At 36.1% G+C, this 23471-nt stretch overlaps 1 protein-coding gene across 2 annotated transcripts in view; it reads right to left on the minus strand.

The window, feature by feature from the left end:
• Positions 1-23471, minus strand: part of LOC122807057 (sodium/potassium/calcium exchanger 1-like) — a 673329-nt gene that overhangs the window by 146194 nt on the left and 503664 nt on the right. For both annotated transcript variants that reach the window (XM_044077982.1, XM_044077981.1), the window contains exon 6: positions 19041-19171. In XM_044077982.1, coding sequence (XP_043933917.1) covers positions 19041-19171 — 131 coding nt within the window. The remainder of the gene's footprint in view (positions 1-19040; positions 19172-23471) is intronic.

Consider the following 23471-nt stretch of genomic DNA (forward strand, 5'->3'; position numbering starts at 1 on the left):
CTGAGCTGATTGTGAAAGATGTTACCGACACTGAGGCTGAAGATGTAGCTAACCTATTGGTCGATAAATTAAATTCAAACTTTACCCCTTCATTTATCCCACAAGATTTATCTGAAAGACTTGCCTCAAACTATCACACAAGACCAAGTCCTGAAAGTCCTATCAAAAGCTGAAAAATACTGCCTCAATTGGTCCTGACAATATCTCTGGATGCATTTTAAATAACACAAAGTATGATGTAGACCGGCTCCTTAACAACACCTTCCAACCTTAGCTTCCATACAGGTTTTCTACCAAACAAAAAGGAAACATCTACAGTCATTCCACTGCATAAGGGAGGCCCTACACAGACTCAGGCAATTACAGACCCATAAGTCTAAGTCTCATATGAAAAAGTTATGGATAGACTTATCATGGAAGTAATCAGTAAGGAGACTGGGAACCTCCAAACACTGGACCAATCTCAATTTGGATTTGTCACGGGTATGTCATGCTTACTCAACCTGCTGGAGTTCTTTGAAAAGGTCACCAAAGCAATTGATGAAGGTAAAACAGTACACACTGCATGTCTCTATATGGCCAAAGTTTTTGACACAATTCCCAACTCGGGCATAGTACAAAATTTAAATAAACTGGGAATATATCCCAGCATCACCTGCTGTGTTGCCAACTGGCTCATTGATATGAAACAGAAGCTAGAAATAGGGGAAGCTACCTCCACTTAGAAACCAGTCACCAATGGTGACTCCAAGGGTTGGAGTCTGGAACCCCTCCTGTTTGGCATCTACTTCTCTGAAGTAAAACCCAATAATAAATGCCTCTAGCTGGCTAAGTTTGCAGATGACTGCAAGATAGCAGCAGTTACTGGATCCCCAAATGACTTTGCCATTCTGCAGGAAGTTTTGTCCCAAACAAATAACTGGTACCAGAATGATGGACTGAAACTAAATGCCAAAAATGCATTATAGAACTACCACATTAATAATACACCCCTAAGAAATGACCTAGCTGTTCAGGATTAGGGAACGTATGAAGCCAGTGACCTAACATGTGTCCACTGTCATATGAAAGCCCTTCTATATTGCATAGCTTATAAACAAAGGAATTACTGCTTAAGCCAGAGATGTCATTGCCCCCCTTTACTCAGCCCTCATTATGCCAGTCATTGAGTATAATGGCCCCTTTGGCATGTATCTGTCCACACACATGCAACAAGTGGAATGTCTTCAAAGATACCTTACTAAAAGGATACAAGACCTAAACAATATCCCTCACATGGACCATCTTAAAGCCCTGTCACTGTACTCAGTAGCCTACAGAGTGCTAAGAGTTGACTTATGTCTGGAATACAAGGCATCTCTGACCTGTTACTAATGGATTTACTGCATATTAGCAAGTCAAATGGCATCAGAAATACTCAGTCCAGGATTCCATAACTTTTCTACAACATCAACAGAATGGTTTGGAGGAATAGGTATATATCAAAGAGGATCCACAGCTCTGTAGCAGACGCCCCATCCACGTAAAACAAACCTCAGCACTGTCCATATTCAAATGCAACTTGGATCTATAGATGGATAATAGAAATCTACCCCAGGGCTGCTTCCTGTACTACTAATGGACACAGTCAGCTCCTAAATGCTTTATCCCACATATGGATCCACTCAAATTATCTAGGGTATGATCCCAGTTCTTCTCAATAGGGGTAATACATAATTATGAACCATGGAATGGGTAAGAACAATCCAACACCAAATGGGATAGATTAATTCAAGCACCAAAAGGAAAACTGGCAAGGGTTAAAATGGCCCACAAGTCCAGCTAGCCTAGTTATTACCTATGAAGCTATGAATACACATAGGAAATATTTGTGACTTCTTTACTGCAGCACAAGACTAAAGGGATATTTTAAGAATCTTAGATACAGTAACACTTTTCCAAAATATCAGCTTTTTTCCTACAGCTTTTAAATGCTTTAGCTTACTCATGAAGAATACATTGCTATGTAGCATTACATCCACATTGTGGCATTTACCATACTTTTTTGCTAACTAGGAATACCGTGTTTGATTGATTTAATTATTTGTTTATTTATTTATTTTTGAGAACAGTTTCAGAAAAAAAGATGTTTAAATACTTACATTTTGGTGAAAGAAGAATACTTTTCCACGAAAAGAATCTGGAAAATGTTCTGAATTTCTTATAGTAAACAAAAAAGTAGGATCACATTTCAGGCCAGGTTTGCTGTATTGTTTTAAAGAACCCTGATGCAGAGAGTACATGTCATAGTTTAGGTCACAGCTTCAAAAAAGTAGAGCTATAGCAGTCAACCATCTGTCTTTACTAATTTTGTAGCAGAATTAAACAGTCAGCATATTTAAATTAGCAAGACAATGAAATGAAGCCTAAAAGCATTGTGCTGTTTCTTATATATAAAAGTGACCTCCACTTAACTGTCATTTGTGATATTTAGAATCAACCATCTACTATTCCTAATCCTGTATCACAGTAATAGCAGTTAGCACATTTAAAGTAGTAAGGCAATGAAATGAAGCCTAAAATAGTGCGCTTCTTTTCCTTCACGTGAAATTAATTTATGTAATTGTTTGTTATGATATGCAGCACCATACATACACGTGTGTGTGTGTGTGTGTGTGTGTGTGTGTGTGTGTGTGTGTGTGTGTGTGTGTGTGTGTGTTTGAATGTCTGTTCACAGAATGAGAGAGAAAGGGAGAGATAAACTGCAACTAGGTATACTGCAACTATGTCAATACATTTTAGATTTTAGTCAATTTAGAGAGCAGCATGTGATATGTTTATATATATATATATATATATATATATATATATATGTGTGCACACTGATATATATATATATAGATAGATAGATAGATACAGATATAGATATCCACACACGTATACGCACATAGATAGAGAGATATAGAAAATGTTGCAAAAAATGGCCAGTACTCGACTGTTAATAAATTCAACTCTTTTATTACAGGCTTACCCCTGTCACAATTGCACATGGTTTGAAGCATTTGCCTCATTTGTTTTTTATTGTTTAATTTATGCTTCCTACCCCCTGCTACTTCCAGGGGTAAAGGGAGACTGTTAAAACCTGCAGCTACACAGCCTGTTTTGTTATTAGGCGAATTATCCATATTATCAGTGTTCACATCTGTAGCTGATGCAAAATCAGTTGTAGTGCCTGAAAACTGTGCATTATCCTGAAAATTTCATCCATACCTTTTTCTTTTTCCTCTCAATGGTTGTCGCCTTTTTTACTTTCATAAAACACATTTGACTCAAACCTCATAATTTAGAATCATATTTGAATGTACACTTTATTAGATCAAACATAGCTTAAAAGCTTTTTTTTTTTTTTGCAGTGGGGCAAGCTCCCTGCAACCCCATGTAGAGGGCTTTGTTCCCACCCAGCACCTTACTTAAATATACTAACTCCATGGTCGCTCAACAGTGGAGAAAACAGAATCATTGCTCCCATGCAAACACAAAACTCAACAACAGTGATCCTCTGTAGACTTTATAGGTTCATAGGATGATACTAGGCTATTGGCCACGAGGCCCTTATAAGCCTAGCCAAGAATTTTACCCATGTTCCCACAAAGTCAGCACCTGTTTCCCCTGCCCAGCAGGGACACAGTTGGGATCCCAGGGGTGTATTTTCTGTTTCCCATCCAGATGTCCATGTTCCTCTTAAACAGGGCTAGTGAGCTACTCTGCTTGACATTAAGAGGGAGTCTATTCCACAGATGGGGGAGTCTTTGGGGCACAAATATAACCTGCCAACAAGTTCTATTAATTTCACATACCAGGTTGAGGACTTGCATGTGGGTTGCGTGAGTGGAGTTTGACTTGAGATATGCAGCAATGGTTGAATAGGGTCCCTAATGGAGCTGAGAGCTCATGCCTGAGTTCGCTTAGGATGCAGCCAGGGATGTTATCAGGTCCCATGGAGACTGTATTTTTTGCCTTTGAGAGGGCATTAAAAACCTGCTCCCTGGTGATGAGGGGGGGGGCAGGTGCTGGGGATGTCCTGTTTTACTGATTTGGGGGACAGGGTGGTGAAGTTTTCACTGAACCTGTCTGCCAGCAGGTTGGCTATATCTATGGGTTTTGTGTATGCGGTGTTCTTGACCACCAGTTCAGAGCAGATTTGGGTGTTACCTTTGAGAATGCAGAGATATATGAAGAAGGCCTTGTGATTGTCCTTAGTGGATGTGGCCAATTTGGACTCGAAGTTAGCCTTAGAGGAATTCACCAGTGACCTTATTTGCTCATTCAGACAAATGAGAGATTGCTTCCAACTTGGCACCTACTCCTTCTTGGTTCTGAACAGCAATTTTTTCCTTTTATTATAGACTGTGTTTATTTACAATTTTCAGTCAATCAAGATTAAATCAATTATGATTTTAGTCAAATAAGTATTTTGTCAGACAGTTATGATTCAGTAAAGTGTTAATCAAAAAACTGCTGCTATATACATAAAGATTATAGTTTCCATACATTCTGTTAAATGCTAGGTTGATGAAAAAATTTTTTTGACTGACAGAAGTCACTCAATATATGACTGCATTTGTGGTTGAATGTAGGAATTACCAAAAAGAGCAACACTGCTATGCTAGTGGTAGTGGTACCTAGGGATGGCAGTCTGTTTTCATGAGTTGAGGTTAGATTAAGGACCAGGGCAGGGTATAGATATTGTATTGTGCATGTGTGGTGTATGTGTGAAGTGTGTCTGTGTGTATTGTTTTGTGTCACTTAGGGAAAGGAGATTTACTTACAGAATTTTAAGGGTCGGGGTGGGTAATGGGGTAGGGATAGGGATATTATATATGAATAAGGTAGTACAGGGGGTGAAGCTCCCTACCTGCACTTATTCATATGTGATTATCTTAAACCAAATGCTACTCCTGTCTGTGTCTCTTGAGTGTTTCTGCAAGTTGTTGTTTTTTCTGATGTATTTGTTTCAGGAAAGTGTGTTGTCAACTTGCAGGCATTCATGTAATGTGCGTCAATGCTTTTCTTATCAATACTTCCCAATACACTCATGTTTATATATCTGTAGATAGGTATACACACACGCATATATATATATATATATATATATATATATATATATATATTATGTACAAAATATGTTTGTGTGTGTGTGTGTGTGTGTGTAATATATATATATATATATATATATATATATATATATATATATATATATATAGAGGTCTACTTTGACCCATCAAAATTACAGTTTACTGACCTACAGTTTTGCGACTGTTTTCGCAAAAGTGCATTTATTCGAAAATGCACTTTTGCAAAACTCAATTGAGTAAAAAAAAGACACTAAACACATGAAAGCAGGAGGGCAAGCCCCCTGCACCCCACATGTGGGGGGCTGTGCCCCTCACACCCCCGCTACTTATATATACTAACTCCGAGATCACACTACAGTGGGGAAAAGGAAGTATTCCCTTATCCCCAGTGTACCGTGATCTACAACAAGCTCCCCTCCCATACACCACTAAAAACACATCATATCTGCACTATCACGGGCTCCCAGAACTGGCAGCCTCACTTCGCTCAACTGATTTTCGCAAAAGTACATTTTCGAAAAAATGCACTTTCTCAAAAACGGAGTCAAGAAATTGCAATTCTGGGAATTGTAATTTTGAAATTTCGATGGGTCAAAGTCGACCCATATATATATATATATATATATATATATATATATATATATACATATATATATATAGATATAGATATAGATATATTTATATATATATATATATATATATATATATATATATACACATATATATATATTTATATATATAAATATATATATGTATATGTATATATATATATATATATATATATATATATATATATATATATATATATATATATATATATATATATATATATATATATATATAAAAAGAGATTTTTTTTCAGACAAAAATTGACTAACTCTTAGGATTTACAGTTGTACTAAGGGAGTCCAAGTTCAGTGTGAAACTGGCTGCTACAGTTAAATTTGCTTATGTTCAGCTATCAGCATGTTTCTTTTCTTGGTATAAGTGGTCTGTGTCTGTGAGCTGCTCCACTCTGTGACATTTTAGTACTCAACTTAATTCAGAGAACAATGTGCATGATAACCTAAATTGACAGAGCCTGCAGATGTTCTGTTTTTTTTTTTTTTTTTTGTGGGGGGGGGATGGTTGGTGCAATTTAAAATTAATTTTAAGTTGAGTTCTATGTACCATGGGTGTAGTGGCAAACATGAGACTATACCTTCTAATGTAAAGCACAGAAACAAACAACTGTAACAGAATGTCTCAAAGCTTGGCAGAATTCTACTGTATCTAGAAATCATTGCTGCTAAATGTTTTTCATAATCCACGTAGAATTCTGAAAATTGAGATTTTAAATTAGAGTTAAGCTATTCATACACTGGGCTCTGGAATGATCAGGTTAAGGTATGCAATTTCATTTTTAATCATGCCCTAATTCTGTATTCATATGATTCAAACAGCAAAAGGTAACATGCAAAAAGGGGACTTTGTTCATTAAATTCTGATAATCCTGGCTGCACTAACAATATGGCAATAAATAAGAAGGTTTCATGTATTGTAGAAGCACATAAATCAATCAATCAATCAATCAATAAAAAAATAAATAAATAAACATCTAGATTCTCATTGGTTCTCAATTTCTTCACCTAATAGAAAGTTAAACATTAACAAGCTGATTTTTCAATGAATGCACAAATGAAGGGTGACAGCAGTCTTATTCAAAACTACAATTTATGCAGTGTCAAGATATAGCTTTTTAGTATGCCACAGGGAAGTCTTCAGTTCCTAGGGACATGCATGATTAAATAATATGATTTTCACAAACAATTAGCACTTTAGCCAAATTAATAGCAGCAGCAGCTATAAAAGTTGAATTAATCACCTTGTGCACTTCCATTTGTGATTTACATCCAAGGGATAAGAGACTGAAGAAAAATCCCTGCAAAATATAGAGATTTGTATTCAGAAATATGAAAAAGGGTTTCATCCCTTGTGGTCTGTCACAGTAAAATGCTGCATAGTGCAAGCCCTTTGGAGATGTTCACTAACTCATTAACTCTTACTTTAGAAGGAAGACCCAAAAGGGACTATTTAATCAAGGGTAGAGGGGAAGATTACCATCAGGATAAACTTGCTCTAGTTCTGCAAAAGATTTTTATCCAAGAGGTTGATTTTGGCAAAGGTCTTCAGCCTTGAACTATAAGCAGAATGAACAGGACTTTGTGCCCCCCCTCCCCCTACTAAGGCCATCTGTCAGTGTTTTTTCATATCAGATTTCTTAATGTTGCTGATGGTTTATCACAACTAAATAGCAAGGAATCCATATCCTGGTGAAGCTATAGCCTAAAAATATCTACAGATTTGCAAAAGAAGTGCCCAAGATACAGCTTCTAATGCAATGTCATTTTCATGCAGTAGAACTGCTTACAAAGCCTTAAGCAATGAACATGTATCACAGTTATGCAAAAAAGTTTGTTTAATCTGAAGCTTTGATACTGTTGTTTGAAAGTTTTTTTAAAATTTTTGTTGAAGTATATAAATATCTATATATCAGAACTGCCTTATCCTAGGTATTACTGGAGGAATTGCAGGTGTGAGTTCCTAATTGATGTTTCCTAAATCTTCATTGCATGTGTATCTAGTACTACATATTAGTGTAAGGTAAAATGTTACTGTTAAATTAGTCCCCCTACCACTTTGTCTAGTCATAATGAAGCTCAGATTTCTTTGATAAAAACCACAAAACATAATAACTTCTGCATTTGTGGTAGCCCCCCACTGGCAGATTAAAGTTATTCTTGTATAATATCTTACTGTACTGTGATAGTTCCAAGGCTTCACTGAGTCTTTCTCCTAATAACATTATACTGAGATTTTTTTTTTTTTTTACATTAGTATACCAGGAAAGTCCAGTTGGGATAATATCCAATTTTCAGCAGTGGCATAGGGGATACAATCTCCACATTGGCATAATATTGGTTACAGTTAAATTAAGTTATAACAAAACCTAACATAGAAGAACAGCATTTTAACTAAGCAAAAATTCAATTTCATTTCATATAGTGTGGACCTATACATGCATAGTGCAAATATTTGAATAGATATAACACGTTGTAAAAGAACATTATGAATAGTTAAGGTATTCCCAAGTTACAATTCATAGAGATGATATTAAATATACTGAGTATACTCTTTCAAACACAAATGACTAAATAATATAGCCTAGGTAAAGATACATTTGCCTTTATCTAAGAAATAGATTTAACTAATTCCTTCTCTCTGAACATAGTCAAAGTATACTAGTGGTGGAAGAAGGGAGAGACTAGTTCAGCCTAGGGTAGTGCAGGAGCAGAGCCAAATCTTATTTAGGTAATCTTTTAGTATTTGTTTGAAGCTGGAGAGTTTGGAAGTAGATCTAATTTGCAGAGGGATAAAATTCTATTTTTAGCTATGCAACATGAGTAGACACTTTGGCCAGAGGATTTGTGTGGTTTATATATGCTAAGAAGATGTTACTCATTAGACTGAAGTAGTCTGTTATGGCAATAGGACTGGAGAATAGGAGTAAAAGCAGGGCAGTCATCAGCTTTGTGAATAATGGTGTATGTAGAGATAAGCTGCATGCAGTCTAAGTGAGAAGCAGTTCAAGCCTATTCAAAGCCTTAATTAAGGCAATACAGTGGTAGCTGTGAAACGGTTTGCTGGTGGCAAATTTTTCAACCTTATTATAGCATGCCTCCAGCTTATTCTTAGCTGTAGCCTGAAGGTTGGTTAGGAAGGGTGCACCATACAAAAGAGATGGGAGAAGGTAGGTAGTGGCAAGAGCGGTTTTGATGATGCTGATTTCATACTGTGCATAGCAGTGCTCAGTAACATTTTAAGTGGCATGGGATGTAGAGCTTGACCATATTTCTCCAGAATCTTCTCATACAAAAGCACTTAGTGCTGTTGGACAACAGTTCTACCATAGATCATCGGACTGCAAAACCACAAGCATCAGAGACACCAAAAATAATGTTGAAAAAAAAGGGTGAAAAAGATGAAACTTCAAGTATTTTTTGCAAGAAGACAAGACTCCCCTACATCCCTCGATATGGGAGTACAAGCCCTCCATACCCCGTAAAATTTATGTATAGCAACTGCATGATCATATCAACTTGAAGGAGGGAGAAATCTCCCAAAGGAAGTGAATCATTGCCAGCACACAGAAATCATACCGGCAATGATTTCCTATAGAAAACAGTGACCAATGTTACATTCCTTGGCATCTTTTGTTTTGGGCAATTGATACTCTAGGAATTTCACCTCGACCATCTGTAGACGTGCCATAAAAGGACTGGCTGACTTGTGGTAATCAGTGAAATTTCCTAGTTTGCTATAAAACCTAAGAAGAAAAGCATGTTATGATTAGGTTTCTGTGGCTATTATTTATTTGTGAGTGCATTTCCAGTTGTCAGTGCAGTTCTGTCCTTCAGTTCCTGATTCATGCTTCTGTGTATTTCTCATAGTCAGATTTAGGTCGGCTATCTTGCTGATTATTTTCTCAAAACACCATTCATCAAAATGACTATAATGTAACAAAATTTGTAAAAAACTGAAGGATGTGAGACTTAATTTAGCCCTTCTTGAGCTACTTATGACACACCATGGGGAATATAACATGGCTCTGACTGAATTATGGATGATTGCATTAGTATGCTCACTGTACATGAAACCATCTATCATAATTCTTGGCAGTGAATGATGGGCAGCACATTGTTCACTGCATCATCACATTTGATGCCTAACACTAATTGTGACAACCTAATCATCAGGGTGACATATATAAGTTTACCAAACTCTGGTTTGGAGATCTCTAGGATATCTTCCACAGCAAGTGCTCACTGTATATTCTGACTCAATGTTCTATAACAAAATAGAGTCAGGGTCTTGGCACAGGGTGACAACTGGGGAGTCTTACAACCCCACAGAGTCCACATCTTTGAAAATAATAAGTATAGTGTGCGCACTGTAAGCTTTCATTTGTGTGCATTTATACATATATACTTATATCACAGGGTGAGTGTGAGGGGCCCCACAGGGTACACACTGTATACTTTCATTTGTGTGCATGTATACATACAGACTTATATCACAGGATGAGGGTGAGGGGTCCCCACAGGGTGTGCACTGTATGCTGTGATTTGTGTGCATGTATACATATATACTTGTATCACAGGATAAGGGTGAGGGGGCCCCACAGTGACGCACTGGTCAAATTAAGTTGAGAAAAGCCTAGTTGGTATCTCTTATATATGACACATTGAGCTCCTGTAAATGCCATGAGTTGGATTAACATAAAGTGCATTTCCTTGGATTTAGAATGTTAATCTTATGTCTGTCTGAAATATACTGAGCCTTACTTCAGCATTATCTTTTTGCTTTACGTGAATTAAATCTCCAACACCACTTGGGGAGTTTGCTTATTTTCCCTCTCTTCTGCTGGTAAGGTATTGAGGTGGTTTTATTTTATTTTGTTTTTGATGTATATAGTATGGCTGTTTTAGCAACAGAGCTGAATCAGGAAATGTGTTAACAGTTATCATGTTCAGGCCATGGCTTATAAATAAATGGAAACTATTTATTTGTGTGTACTTAAAACAGTGCATTATAGGCTGCTATAAGAACACTGCTCTATAGTCACTTTATTCTAGAGAGTTTAAAACAAACTGCTTAAAACTGTATATCTGGCATTCCTCTTAACCTCTTACTGAAAGAAATATGGACAAAGCCTGATAAAATGGGTGAACAAAGGCCCAAAAATTGGAAAAAAAAATTAAGTATTGCTTTTATAAACTTAGAAAATCACTAGAATAGCAGAATTTGTATTACCATGCATTTTCTGAAGGATATAAAGTCTGAAACTCAAATGATTATCATTATTTGTTGACTTTAATCCTTAGGTCATCCTAGTGATTTGACAAAAAGCACAATTTTTATGAGGAACAGACCAAAAATATGAGGCATAAATCTGGGCATTCTGTGAAAATCTGTACAGTTGAGAGGTATGATATCGGTACAAAACAACTCCTAATTTATTAATGCGCACACTGGTGTTTCTATCCTGGTTTCACTGGATAGGTATTACTGATTTGTTGGCTAACACTTCTGAAATACTAATGTTACAACTACATTTTAGAATACCAGGCAAATTTGGAGTTTGTACTCTTCAGCAGGTGATCATAAAATCATTCCCTACAGCACAGGCTGCAGTATAGACGAATGTGAACGTATTAACACCTGTTTTTTTATCAATTTTCACCCCTATATCTAGGCACTTTATGTGGTTCAGATATATGACAAGAGCTAATTATGTTGTTATACTAATATGCTGTAATGCTGAGCAGAGCTAGATTAACTCCACTCTTACTTTTATACATTTCCTATACTTAAATTATAATACATTGTTAGTATGTATTTTGCTCTGTGTAATACTGCTCAAATGTTAACTCTGTAAATAGACGTATCATAATGTTTATCTGTAATGCTGAATTTTAAACTTTTGCATTTACTAAACTTGCATTTTTCTGTGGAGCTTTTTTTCCCTGGGCTCCACTGAAAAAGGGCTTTAGCTCAGTCAGACATTCCCGGTCAACAAATGTCAAATAAAAAAATAAAATAAATGTAATTGTGCAATTATGCTAATATCCACAAAATAGAAGCTGAAATGTCATCTTTCCTAGCTTACAGGCTTTCACTGTTTTGCTGTAAAATATCCTTTGGGGCATTATCAAGAAACTATAAGTAGATTCATTCAGTATAGCTAAACATATTAACACCTGCTTTTTTTTCCAGTTTTCACCCCTATATCTAGGCTATTCATGTGGTTCAGATATATGACAAGAGCTAATTGTGCTGTTATACTAATATGATGTAATGCAGAGCAGCAGATATGATTTGTATGTCACTGACAATTCTTGCAAACTAAAGATGGTCTGGTGTACATAATTTAGCTCTGGGGCTTATGTTACTTAGTTAGGGTAATGATTCACTTCTAAGTTGCTTGGTATTTCATCATTCCCAGGAGCTAGTAAGATTAGGCCAAGGGAAGTTGAGCATAACTATTGCTCGTTTACTTCTCACACTATGTGAAGGGTTTTACATGCCACCTGGAGAGTGAATGCAATACCCTTAATGTGATAAAGTCAAATTTGTTTCATCCAGAAGGGGTATGGGTGGGTAGGATTTGTCAGTTTTTACTGAAATCATATATGGTTAGTTAGCAGGTTATAATATTAGTAAGTGATGCCTGAATTAAAAATCTTATAATGAATCTTGCATAGCTTTCAAGCAATATAAACAAGAAAATTAATTGTATAATATGAGCATTCAGTTGTGTCTGATACAACAGACATACATGTATGCTTCACAGTTTAACATTTCTAAGTGAAAGGGGTGCTTTTTATATTTGCTTCAGGAATTTCAACCAACACATAAGGTGCAGTGATTTTAATTTAAAAAAATACTTCCCATTGAAAATATTAGAGGCTGAAGGACATACCGAACGGAAATATTATTACTGAATTTGCAAGTTCCTTTAAACTCATCCTTTCATTGAGAATTCAGCTTATGCTCCTTGCAATAATAGATGAAGCTTCCTCAGGTATGTAATATCTTATTTTGCTAACCATGATCTAACCTTACATGGAGACTGGTATATAACACAAGGTCATTCTTTCAATAAATAGAGATCTGCATTACAGAAATTAGTATCACAATTACTGCTTGATTCAATGGGCACACATAATTATTTTATATCCTTATCCTTAACAACCAAAGGTAAAAAAGGGGGGATGCATGAATGCTTTTGAAAGCTAACAAACAAAGGAATAAACGGGTGGAAAATGCTGTCCCCAAAATTTTAATTCACACAAATCTTAAGAAATCATGACTCAAGTTTACCATGTGATATTACAAAAGATCATTCTGGAAGCAAGGAATCCAGGACAACCACAAACTATTACATAATGCACAGTAAAATGATGCAGAAAATAATAAAATAGCAAAAACTCAAAATTCCCAGTGACCCACAACACAAATGCACTATGGGAAATTAAGGTAAATGTCCATGCTTCTTTTGCCAAATATCTGATACATTCATGGGTATGTGACACAAGGAAACTATCTATCACAGAGATCATTGTACTGTTTCATGGCATGAACTGAGAGAAGAATGCAAAAGAAAAGTTTCAGTTTGTTTCTTATTATTTTATGCATGTTCAGCTGCACTGTATAAAGATTTATGTTATTGTAAATTATCTGAAATGTTCAATATCAAATATTGTCATTTACTGGAAATAGTCCTGGGATCAGTCTTCCTACCTAGTTAACAAGTATAACAAATAAAATTAAAAATAAAAAAATAAAAAACAAAAAGGATTTTGAAGGACACCAGTATATTTTTTTAGGATTCACATACCGAAGGATAAATTGCAAAAATGTAGCTCTGGTATGCTAATCCAATTAAATGGAAAAAAATGTGGGCTACTTAACACTGTCAGGGAATGCAGACCCTGCAGAAATAATTTGCACAGGAAGGCCTGTTTCTTAGGTCTAAACAGGATGTCAGGAGTTGAGAGGTAAGAAGATGTAAAGGTGTTTACTTCCCTGCAGACTATATGGCCTCTTTTTCACCTAGAGGATAGGCTGCCTGGTAGTCCACGGACTAACAGGAAGGGTTACACTGCTCGGGAAAGTTCTGGTTGAGCTTGGTGTTGAGATAGAATTCTGTATATCTATGAATTATTCTAGAAAAACAAGAGTAAAGAAAATGCCACTTATTTATGTGGCATAAAACTAATGATATAGTAATCACTGAACATTGATACAGATATAGAAGCTTCAGAGATGGACATGCAGGACAGCAGGTATAGCTCACAAGTGGGTAACATAAAGCAACTCACTGTGAGGGATGTATGATATTTTAGGGTGTACAACAGGATCACACTGTGCACACTAATGTTATCAGTGCATAAATCACTTATGCCAGATCAAGCAGTTGTTAAGTTACACAGCAATGGAACAGTGTGTCAGTGACACTGACACAGCACAGAAGGCATGTGGGAGGGCAGGTCAGTATTAATATGTGGCTACTTAGTGGTATAGTACTGTATAATGTCAGGTTAAATAGCAAACAAAGTGTTTGAGGGGTGATAGGGCACACAAGACACTAATACTGTGCACTCTAGCTATAGTACAGAAGGCACTGAGGAGATAAGCACTGGTATGATTTAGGATGCAGAGAAGAGATATAATATATGCCCTACACCTCAAGCGGTTTCTTACAAAGAAAATTCAGGGTCTTCAAGATCTGTCTTATGTGAACAGACTGAACACATTGTCACTTTACTCTGTGTTGTACAGACTGCTCAGAGGTGACCTGTGCCTTGCATATAGCGCAATCTCTAATCTAGCTTTAATGGAAATGCTGCACATTTGCAAATCAAATGGAACATGGGTCACTAGCTCAAAGGACCTTAACCTGGTATATGACATCAACAGAACTTGATGGAGAGACAGATTTGTCTCACAGAGGTTACCCCATCTTTGGAACAAGCTTCCTATTCATGTTAACCAAAGCCCCTCGTTGGCCTATTTAAGCATAATTTGGACGATTGGATGGGTGACCAGAAATTCACCCCAGGGGTTCCACTTGTGTCCCTCTTGGACAGGGGCAATAGGTGCAAATTTTAGTGTCTGCTTAAACCAGACACCCTTAGGAACATGGGCTGAACTTGGTTAGGCTTGTAAGGTAACATCCTATGATCCTAGGCTAGGATCCTATGATCCTAAGAGAAAACAAGATACTGTGGTGGCTTTGTCATATACCCTACAGATAACAAATGGATACAGAACATAAGTGAGATCAGCTAGCATACAGAGCTAACCCATTTAGAAAAAGTTTGACATGCAAACATCAGAACTTGTTTTTTTTAAGTAAGTTATCAATGTAAATAGTGCATCTTTGAGAAGCTGGATGAAACAATAGGCCATAGTCAGCTCTAAGAACCAGAAAATACTAACCAGTGCCTTTAATCATTACATTGTATTATAGAGGTCCACACCCAAGGAATTAATCACACTCTGTCAAAGATAAATTTTAAAACATTAGGTCACATGTGTATCTGTAATTAGGGTAACAAGTCCATACTCAGATGAGAAGAACCCAAAAACGATAAGGTGGTGCTCATGTAATTTTCTTTGCTGTTCACGTATGGGTATGGTCAAGTGTCTGTAGGTTTCCAATGTCATAGTTTGTCAGATCCATGCTAATTCTTTCCAAACTTGTGGGTCTGTAGTTCCCTTGTTCTGTGGAAGGTCCCCCTCCTTGTGTAGTGGGATAACAGTTGCAGTTCTCCATTCATTTGACATGAAGCCTGCCTGGAGGCTATGGTTAAATAGCGATTCTAGTAGGTCTGAAAAGCCATTCTCTGGAACAGGCTTTCCAACCATGTGAATCAGAGCTCATTCCTAACTCTATTCGAATGTAATTTGGACCAGTGGATGGAAAAATCACAAATTTACCCCTGGTTTGCCATGTGTGTCACTAATGGAAAGAGGCAACCTGTGAATGCTTGATGTGTACAAGCCTTTATCATAACCACAATATATCTTGGAGTATTGACACGTTAGCAATATTTTGTTAAATGGCTCTTGGCTGACAGACTAGTAACCACCTATGAATCTATATACATTTGTACTATTTCATTTTGTATTTTTCTTTTTCTCTGAGCTTTAGACAACTCATAAATAACTTCTCAGGATTCTGGTACAGCTCATCAAATGGCAGTCCACCAAACCATAATCCCATAAACAACAGTTAACAAAACTGTTCAAATGAAATCAGTCAGTGAATAGATGAAAAGAAAAATGCAGAAAAAGGTATATTTCATGCATAGAAACCCCTCTAATACCTCCCATATCTGTGAAATGCACCACACACACCATAATTTTGTATTCAAATACTGAAGTTGCCATTGTCAGTGAAGAAAAGATACAATAATGCTTGACAAATACCGTTTGATAATGGTCCTAACCACTACATTTTGTATTTTTGGAAGGAGATTGAATAATGTGATTTTGACTGATAATTCATTGTCTGAAACTATGTCATTTTCATGTAAAATGGAATCTTTGCACCATAATATCTTTTGTTTACCTTGTAGCCTCCTTTGTCAGTAATATTTGTTTTTGACAAACATTTTCCTTTGCTGTTCTTTTTCTGTTGTTTGTGTTGTATGCAAGGAATTTTGTACTGTATGAGAACTCTTAGTTTGTTTCACCACTGGAATTTTTAATACCAAAAACACAGTATTTGACTGTTTATCCTTAAGCATGTGATCACCTTTATAGTGCACAAAGCATGCATCTGAGAGGTACATTTATAAAGAAAGTTTACTGGAAGATATTTTTACAGTGGTCTTGTCCATCTTGTTTGAATTCTTCAAATTGTCACTGCTCACCTCCTCACCATGCTAAACCATGCTCACCAAAACAGCCATTTTCCCCTTTAAAATCGTGATAAAGGAGCATTAGCTATGGCTTTAAAGGGCTAGAGGTTATGGCTTACCTTTAGCTGCGTGGTCTTCATTCTGTGTTTCCATAGTATAGCAAGATAATCCATGTGTGCTGTACTGATAGCCTCAGAAAGTGGTTACAAAAGTCAATGGAGTTTAGCTTTATTGGCCTGAATGCACCAATAAAGACTTAAATGACTAAAAAGTAAAAAGTCATGGGTATTCAGAACCCATGTAGTTGAAGCACTGATATGTCCTTAAGGAGTGATTTGCATATATCCCATGAGCCTACACTACAAGAAGTTTAAAAGTATTACACAGTAAAGACTCTAGCTTAGCTGGGTCTTTCTTGAAGTGTTTTACTGAATCAGTTTGTCTGTGTGAATTTTTTTACCCTTTAGTTCAAGAATTATATATAAAAATGGAAAGGAAATTAACTTTAATATGCTAAACATATAAATGAGTTTGTAATAAGGATAAGAAGCCTTAATGCTCAATAAAAGTAAGTACTGACCACATAGGAGGAGAAGGTTATAGCCATCATATTAATAAAGACACGCATGATAGTAAAATAGAAGGAGATGTACTCATAACTGGTGATTTTGTATTGATGTGTGTATATTATGCATTTTTTAAGGAAGTACATTTAGGGCAATAGCAAGATACAATACTAAGTTGTTTAGTAACTGTTTTGCATAATTTTTATTGAGGAATGCAAGTGGAGGTTCTCTGCATGAGAAAAGTGGGGGATGGATGACATGACAGTAGGAAGGATTTGTAATAAAAAGGTGGCAGTATATTATGTTCTATATAGGCACCTATTAACTCATTAAAACATGTTTATTGCCCAAAGAAATGTAACCTTTTGATCAAAAGAGCATTTCCAACAGACATTAAACGAAAATCCACATTGAAACAAGCTTTAATAACAAGGGTGCTTGTTCAAATAATTGTCGGACAATGTTAAGATGAAAGAGTTTGAAAAAGCAGAGGAAACTACTGAATGATAAGGTTCATGTTCCATGTCATCTTCTTTCATGACACCTACATAAAGAAATAAGTATCACTACCAAACTTATCTACTGAACCTTAGGAACGGATAGTGTAAAAAAAGAAAATTATTAACCAGGTATGCTCACTGGGCACAAAGTCTTTTCTCAAGGGTGACACAGTAGCAATGCTCAGTAAAGTGACGTGTTCAAAGTCACACAGCAGGCAAGCAGAAGCTACAGGAATTAAACATTTGAAGGATAGTAAATTAGTGCTGTTACCAAAGGCTAGAACTTGCCTGACAATTATAGACCGGTAAGTTTGACATGTACGGTAGATATATATATATATAGAGAGAGAGAGAGAGAGATTATCACAACAGAAGAAGATGCAGAGAATGTATTAAGGGAGTGATTCAGTGGATTCCCATTTGGGAGTACATGTAGACTAATGTGCTAAATCTGGAGGGTGCTTACAGAAAGGAGACAGAGGTGCTTGAGGGAACAGGAAATGCAATAAGTGACAAAAGAATAAGTAGCATATATCATGGATGCTTAAACTTGTCAGAACACATGAAGAAATTTGGTTATGAAAGGAAGGGCAGAGGTGGTAGAAATGGACAGAACTTGCAAATAAGGGGGATTAAGACTTAGAAGGAATGTCTATGATGTATATTTGGTAGCTGAGAAATGAAGTTATTCACTTGGTTATAAAGTTCATTAAAGTTAATTTCTAATAATACAACACACAGATATTAAGAAAACATACAGTAAAATTAAGGAAAATGCAATCACTATTCTGAGAGTGCCTTTTCTGTATTCTTTTGTTTTGTTGTTCTCTGTTTTGTTTTTTTCAGTTGTACTGTTGTCCTGTTGCTGAACAGCTTATGTTCAACCTTTATACTTACATTTATATCATGCCTATTAAAACTATTATTTTGTCAGTAGATCTGATTTCTATTGCAGTGCATTATGCATCTGTAAATATTGTTTATTTTTTATAACTTTATTTTCTTTGGAGATATCCCCCAGGACTCCATGGAAAATGGAACTCCATAACTGGATATTCATGGTCCACAGATGTTAATAAACAATGGTTTATAATTAAGTAATACATGTTAGCCAGATATATAATCTTACTGATGGTTATTTACTGTAATACTTGATTTCTAAATTACCTTTGACATTGCCTCTGATGGGTTATATACTCCCATTCGCACCACTTAAAATAACACGTTTCCTCATGTTTTCTGTCTATTCAAATAACAATTTAGTTACAGAAAGTAAGCATCAAACATTTGATAGCATTTTAGTTGGTAGTTCTGTTAGGTTCACATCCATATTCAAGCTGTAGTACTTACTAATGTACAACATGTTATTCTCGTGACACTAAGTAATACCTGATTGCCTTCTTTTTCTTTTCTCTTCTTTCCTTCATCATCATTTTGTGGGGATGATGATGACTCAGTTGGAGGGGTCACTTGAACATTCACTGTATTTGGGAGTTCTGTTTTTTCTTCCCTTTCCTCGCCTACACAAAAATTATAGAAATGTAAGAACTTTTAAAAAGTTTACACTTCAGAATTTCAGAAGTATGCACTGCTTTATTTTAACAAATCAACATTAAAAAAAAACAATGAATGTCATTTCAGCAAAAGAAAAACAATAGTCACAAAACTGCAGATGTTATATTTTAAAAATGTATTTAATTTATTTTATAAATCAGATTTTAAGACGATAGCAAAACATGGAAAAATATGTTCCGCCTCATTTCCAATTAAAAAATCTTACTTTTAGTTTTTTCATTACTAAATGGGGTATATGGAAGTGAATTAACTGATAAATTAATTATTTCTCTATAGAAGGCTGTATCCACTGCACATGCTTACCAATACACACACACACACATACACACACACACACACACACACACACACACACACACACACACACACACACACACACACACACACACACACACACATATTGCAAACCCACATATACAGAAGAACAGAGTGAAGGCTATGAGTAAAAGACTGACACCATCCCATGGTTAGTAATTATATAGTAATCCTAATGAGAATAACTGGGATCATACCATAGATAATTTAAGGGGACCCATGTATGGGACAAAGCATTTAGGAGCTGCCTCTGTTCATTAGTTGTATGGGGGCAGCCCTTGCGTAAATTTTCTATTTCCTGTCCATAGGTCCAAGTTGCTCTAGGATATGGAGAGAGATGAGCTTTGTTTTACGTGGGTGAGAAGTCTGTTCCAGAATAGTGGTATCTTCAGCAAGATATACCTGTCCCTCCAAAATGAGCCACAATATTTTTGATGCCATTTGACTTGCTGCTGTGCAGTAAATCCATAAGTACTGGGTCAAGGGACACCTTGTATGCTTAACAGTTGTAGGAGACTCAGTATAGTGACAGAGCTTTGAGATGGTCCATGTAGGACATATTGTTTAGGCCTTGTATCCTTTTCTTTCTAATCCATTGAAGAAAATACCTGACTTTTTATGTTGTATTTTGGTTAGGTTTAGTGTTTTGAGGTGCAAAAAAAGTCCTCTAAACCTGAGAATAAAGAAATTTTAGCAAAGCACTTATGCTTTCTATGGGTACAAGCACACAGTCTCAGTAGCCTTCATTTAAGCAGTCATGATATTAGCTGTGGCTGCTTAAATGACTGCTGGTACTGCACACTAACTAGATATCAACTCAGCTGTAATACCAATTATGTCACTTGACAGCTTGCACCTGAAACAGGTACCCCATTACCCCACCACTACTTTGATGTTTGTTTGTTTGTTTGTTTGTTTAATTTTATGGTTTGTTTTCTGTTAAAGTCTCTGAGGAAATAGATTTTCTTGATTTGCTTGCTTTCATAAAACTGATGTAATCACCCTACATATCTTAAAATGTGCATGTAAGGAATCAGTTTTTTTGTACTAGTGAAAAATGGCTAACAAAGAAAACAAAACCTTCCTGGGTAGCTCCCAATGAAAAGATGCTATGCTCTGAAAACATGATTTTTACCATTTGCAGTTTAGAAGTCAATGTTAGCAAGCTGCTAAATTTGGCTACTGAGAGTTTTGTTTGCCTTATCCAACAGATATTCTCAATGCCTTTCTGCACAGGGTTCAAGTATTTTGCCTCAGCCTGGTAATGTACTAAATGACTGCTGTGTTATTTGTATTTAACTGAATTTGTTATTGATGAAGATTTAACAGATTGCTTATTTCAAGGCAATGCATAGTCTTCCTTCATACAGAGGAAACTTTGGAATATTTGAATTATGAAAGAAAGTTTGATGCATATACCATGAAGGTGTATCCATAACAAGAATTCTTATGCAATTGGTGGACTACACCAACATTATCCTAGAGCATAAACTGCATACATTCTTTAAAAACTACTCTTTCTCACACTTGGTTTTATATTATGTGCCATCAGTACAGACAAGGATATGAATCCAAAGCCCCTAGGTTACTATCCTGTTGTCACAGTTGGTAAATCTACCATTTTGTTCATAAATATAGAAATCTTCTTTACGGTAACATTGGAAAATGCATTAGTAGTTGAATATAAAACTGATCACATAAACTGGATTTAATGGCAAGATGTATGACTTTTCCAGGTTTAATTTAATCCCCTGAAAATGGATGAGCTACTTTTCTTTTGTCAGAGGATGCACCATCTATTCCAAAGATTTATCTGTGATGAAGTATACATCCAGGTTAGGAGTGAATGGATTATATTTGTTCACAATTATGCAAAAAATGGGGTTATGCATTTTGTAAGGACTCTGAGCAATTGTTAGGCCAAATGATAGGGTTGAGAATTAGAAAATAAACTGTTTAAAGTTAAAATATTACTTTAAACAGGATAAAGGAAAAATTAAATGTTTGGGTAGGCATTATCTATATTCAGCATTGCCATCCAAGGTTTCTGATTTTAGTTGGAGCAGATTATTTAGCTAGCATGCAGAAGTTATTTATTATAAGGGCATTTTCAGCTCTGAAAATCCCAGTACTATTCTCTATTGTCTTTCTTTGAGATTATAAAAAAAAATCTCAGATAAAAACTTGAGACTTTTTCCCAGTACCTACAATGAAATGGTCCTGTGGCACATATTTTGGAAATCTGTCCTGCCAAACCCCTGGAAATGATCTGAAGAATACCATTTACACAGGAACTATACTGCTAGCTATATATGCAATGTGAACGTTTCCTTCTCTAACATGGAAAAGGTTGTATAAGTCACTTACATCAACAATCTGAGGGCTAGAACATATGTTGTGTTATTTGTGTAGTTACTTTTTGCCCTGCTGTGTTCTCTACTATTTTTAAAGAAGGGTCTTTTAACTATTTAAGTCTTTAGCAGCAATTGTTAATGAAAGGCCCTTGTTTCCTGTTTTGATGATAATAGGCCTGCTACATCCTGTGAGTCTTTTGTCAGTTGTTCCATTCTGAAAACATACTTTAAATAATATACATCTCAGAAAAGACGAGTTACAAAAAGTGTAAAAGACTGCATACCTCTCAGCTGCCCAGATTTTCGCAGAATGCCCAGATTTTTGGCTCTTTTTTTTGGTCTGCTCCTCATAAAATTTGTGGTTTTCTGGCAAATCACTGGGATGATCCGGGGACTAAAGTCACTAAATGATGACATACATTTGAGTTTCAGACTTCAACTCCTTCAGAAAATGTATGTTAAAACAAACTCTGTTATTCTACCAACTCAAAGTTATAAAAGAAATATCTAAAATATGTCCCTGTTTTTGGTCCTTTGTCCCCCCCATTTTGACTGGCTTTTTCCAGATTTCTTCCACCAAGAGTTTGAGAGCTATGTAAAAGAGTAAATGTGTTTATGAAATGGTAGTCTGTGCAATGATTGTAATTTCCAAGCTGTAACATATTGACACTGGTTGCATATTTCATAATTACAGAAAATGTGTATTTTCTGCTAAAATGTATAATAAATATGTCCAACCAAATGACATATTTGTTATCATATACACTGAACTTATAGTAATAGCAAAAAGGTTGTAAGCTTTCTAGTGACTTAGAACATGATGCTATATAGCACTGCAGTTTGGAGATTTTTGTAAAAAAATATGGAAAATGCATATACGTTTTATATATATATATATATATATATATATATATATATATATATATATATGTATATATATGTACATAGGTTCATAGGTTCATAGGTAAGTACTAGGCTATCTGCCCAAGGGCATTTATAAGCCCAGCCAGAGTGAGTTGGCTTTCGCCACCCCCTTAGATTAGTTCCCTGTGCCTCTGACCAGCAGAGCCATTAGTTCCCTGCGTCTCTGTCCAGCAGAGCCACTGCAATGATCCCCGGGGTAAATTTTCTGTTTCTCATCCACCCGTCAAGATTTCTCTTGGAGTGCTAGTGAGGGGCTCTGCCTGATGTATATTGGAATCTTGTTCCAAAGCATGAGGAGTCTCTGGGTCAGGAATTTATCCCTCCAGCACATCCTATTTATCGTTGTGGTAAGGTTTATATCCCTAGAGCGTGTGGCTCTCAGGGATTTGTTTTTTTTTTTAGGTGGAGCATACCATCAATTCTGGGTTGGACATGGCCTTGTATGTCAAGCAGAGATCACCTCTGAGTAAGCGGTATGCAACCAAGTACAAATGGAGTTTCTTTAGTCAGGCTGCATAGGTCATCTGTTTGAGGCCAGTAATCCTCTTGGTGAGGTACTTTTGTGGTCTTTCCAGTTGTTGCAGGTGTCTTGTAAGGTACATCCCAAATGGGGCGTTGTATCCTATAATGGTTCTAATAAGTGAGGAGTAGA

This window comes from Protopterus annectens, chromosome 7.part0, assembly GCF_019279795.1.
Source record: "Protopterus annectens isolate FY-2018-M chromosome 7.part0, PAN1.0, whole genome shotgun sequence".
In the NCBI taxonomy this organism is placed as follows: Eukaryota; Metazoa; Chordata; order Ceratodontiformes; family Protopteridae; genus Protopterus; species Protopterus annectens.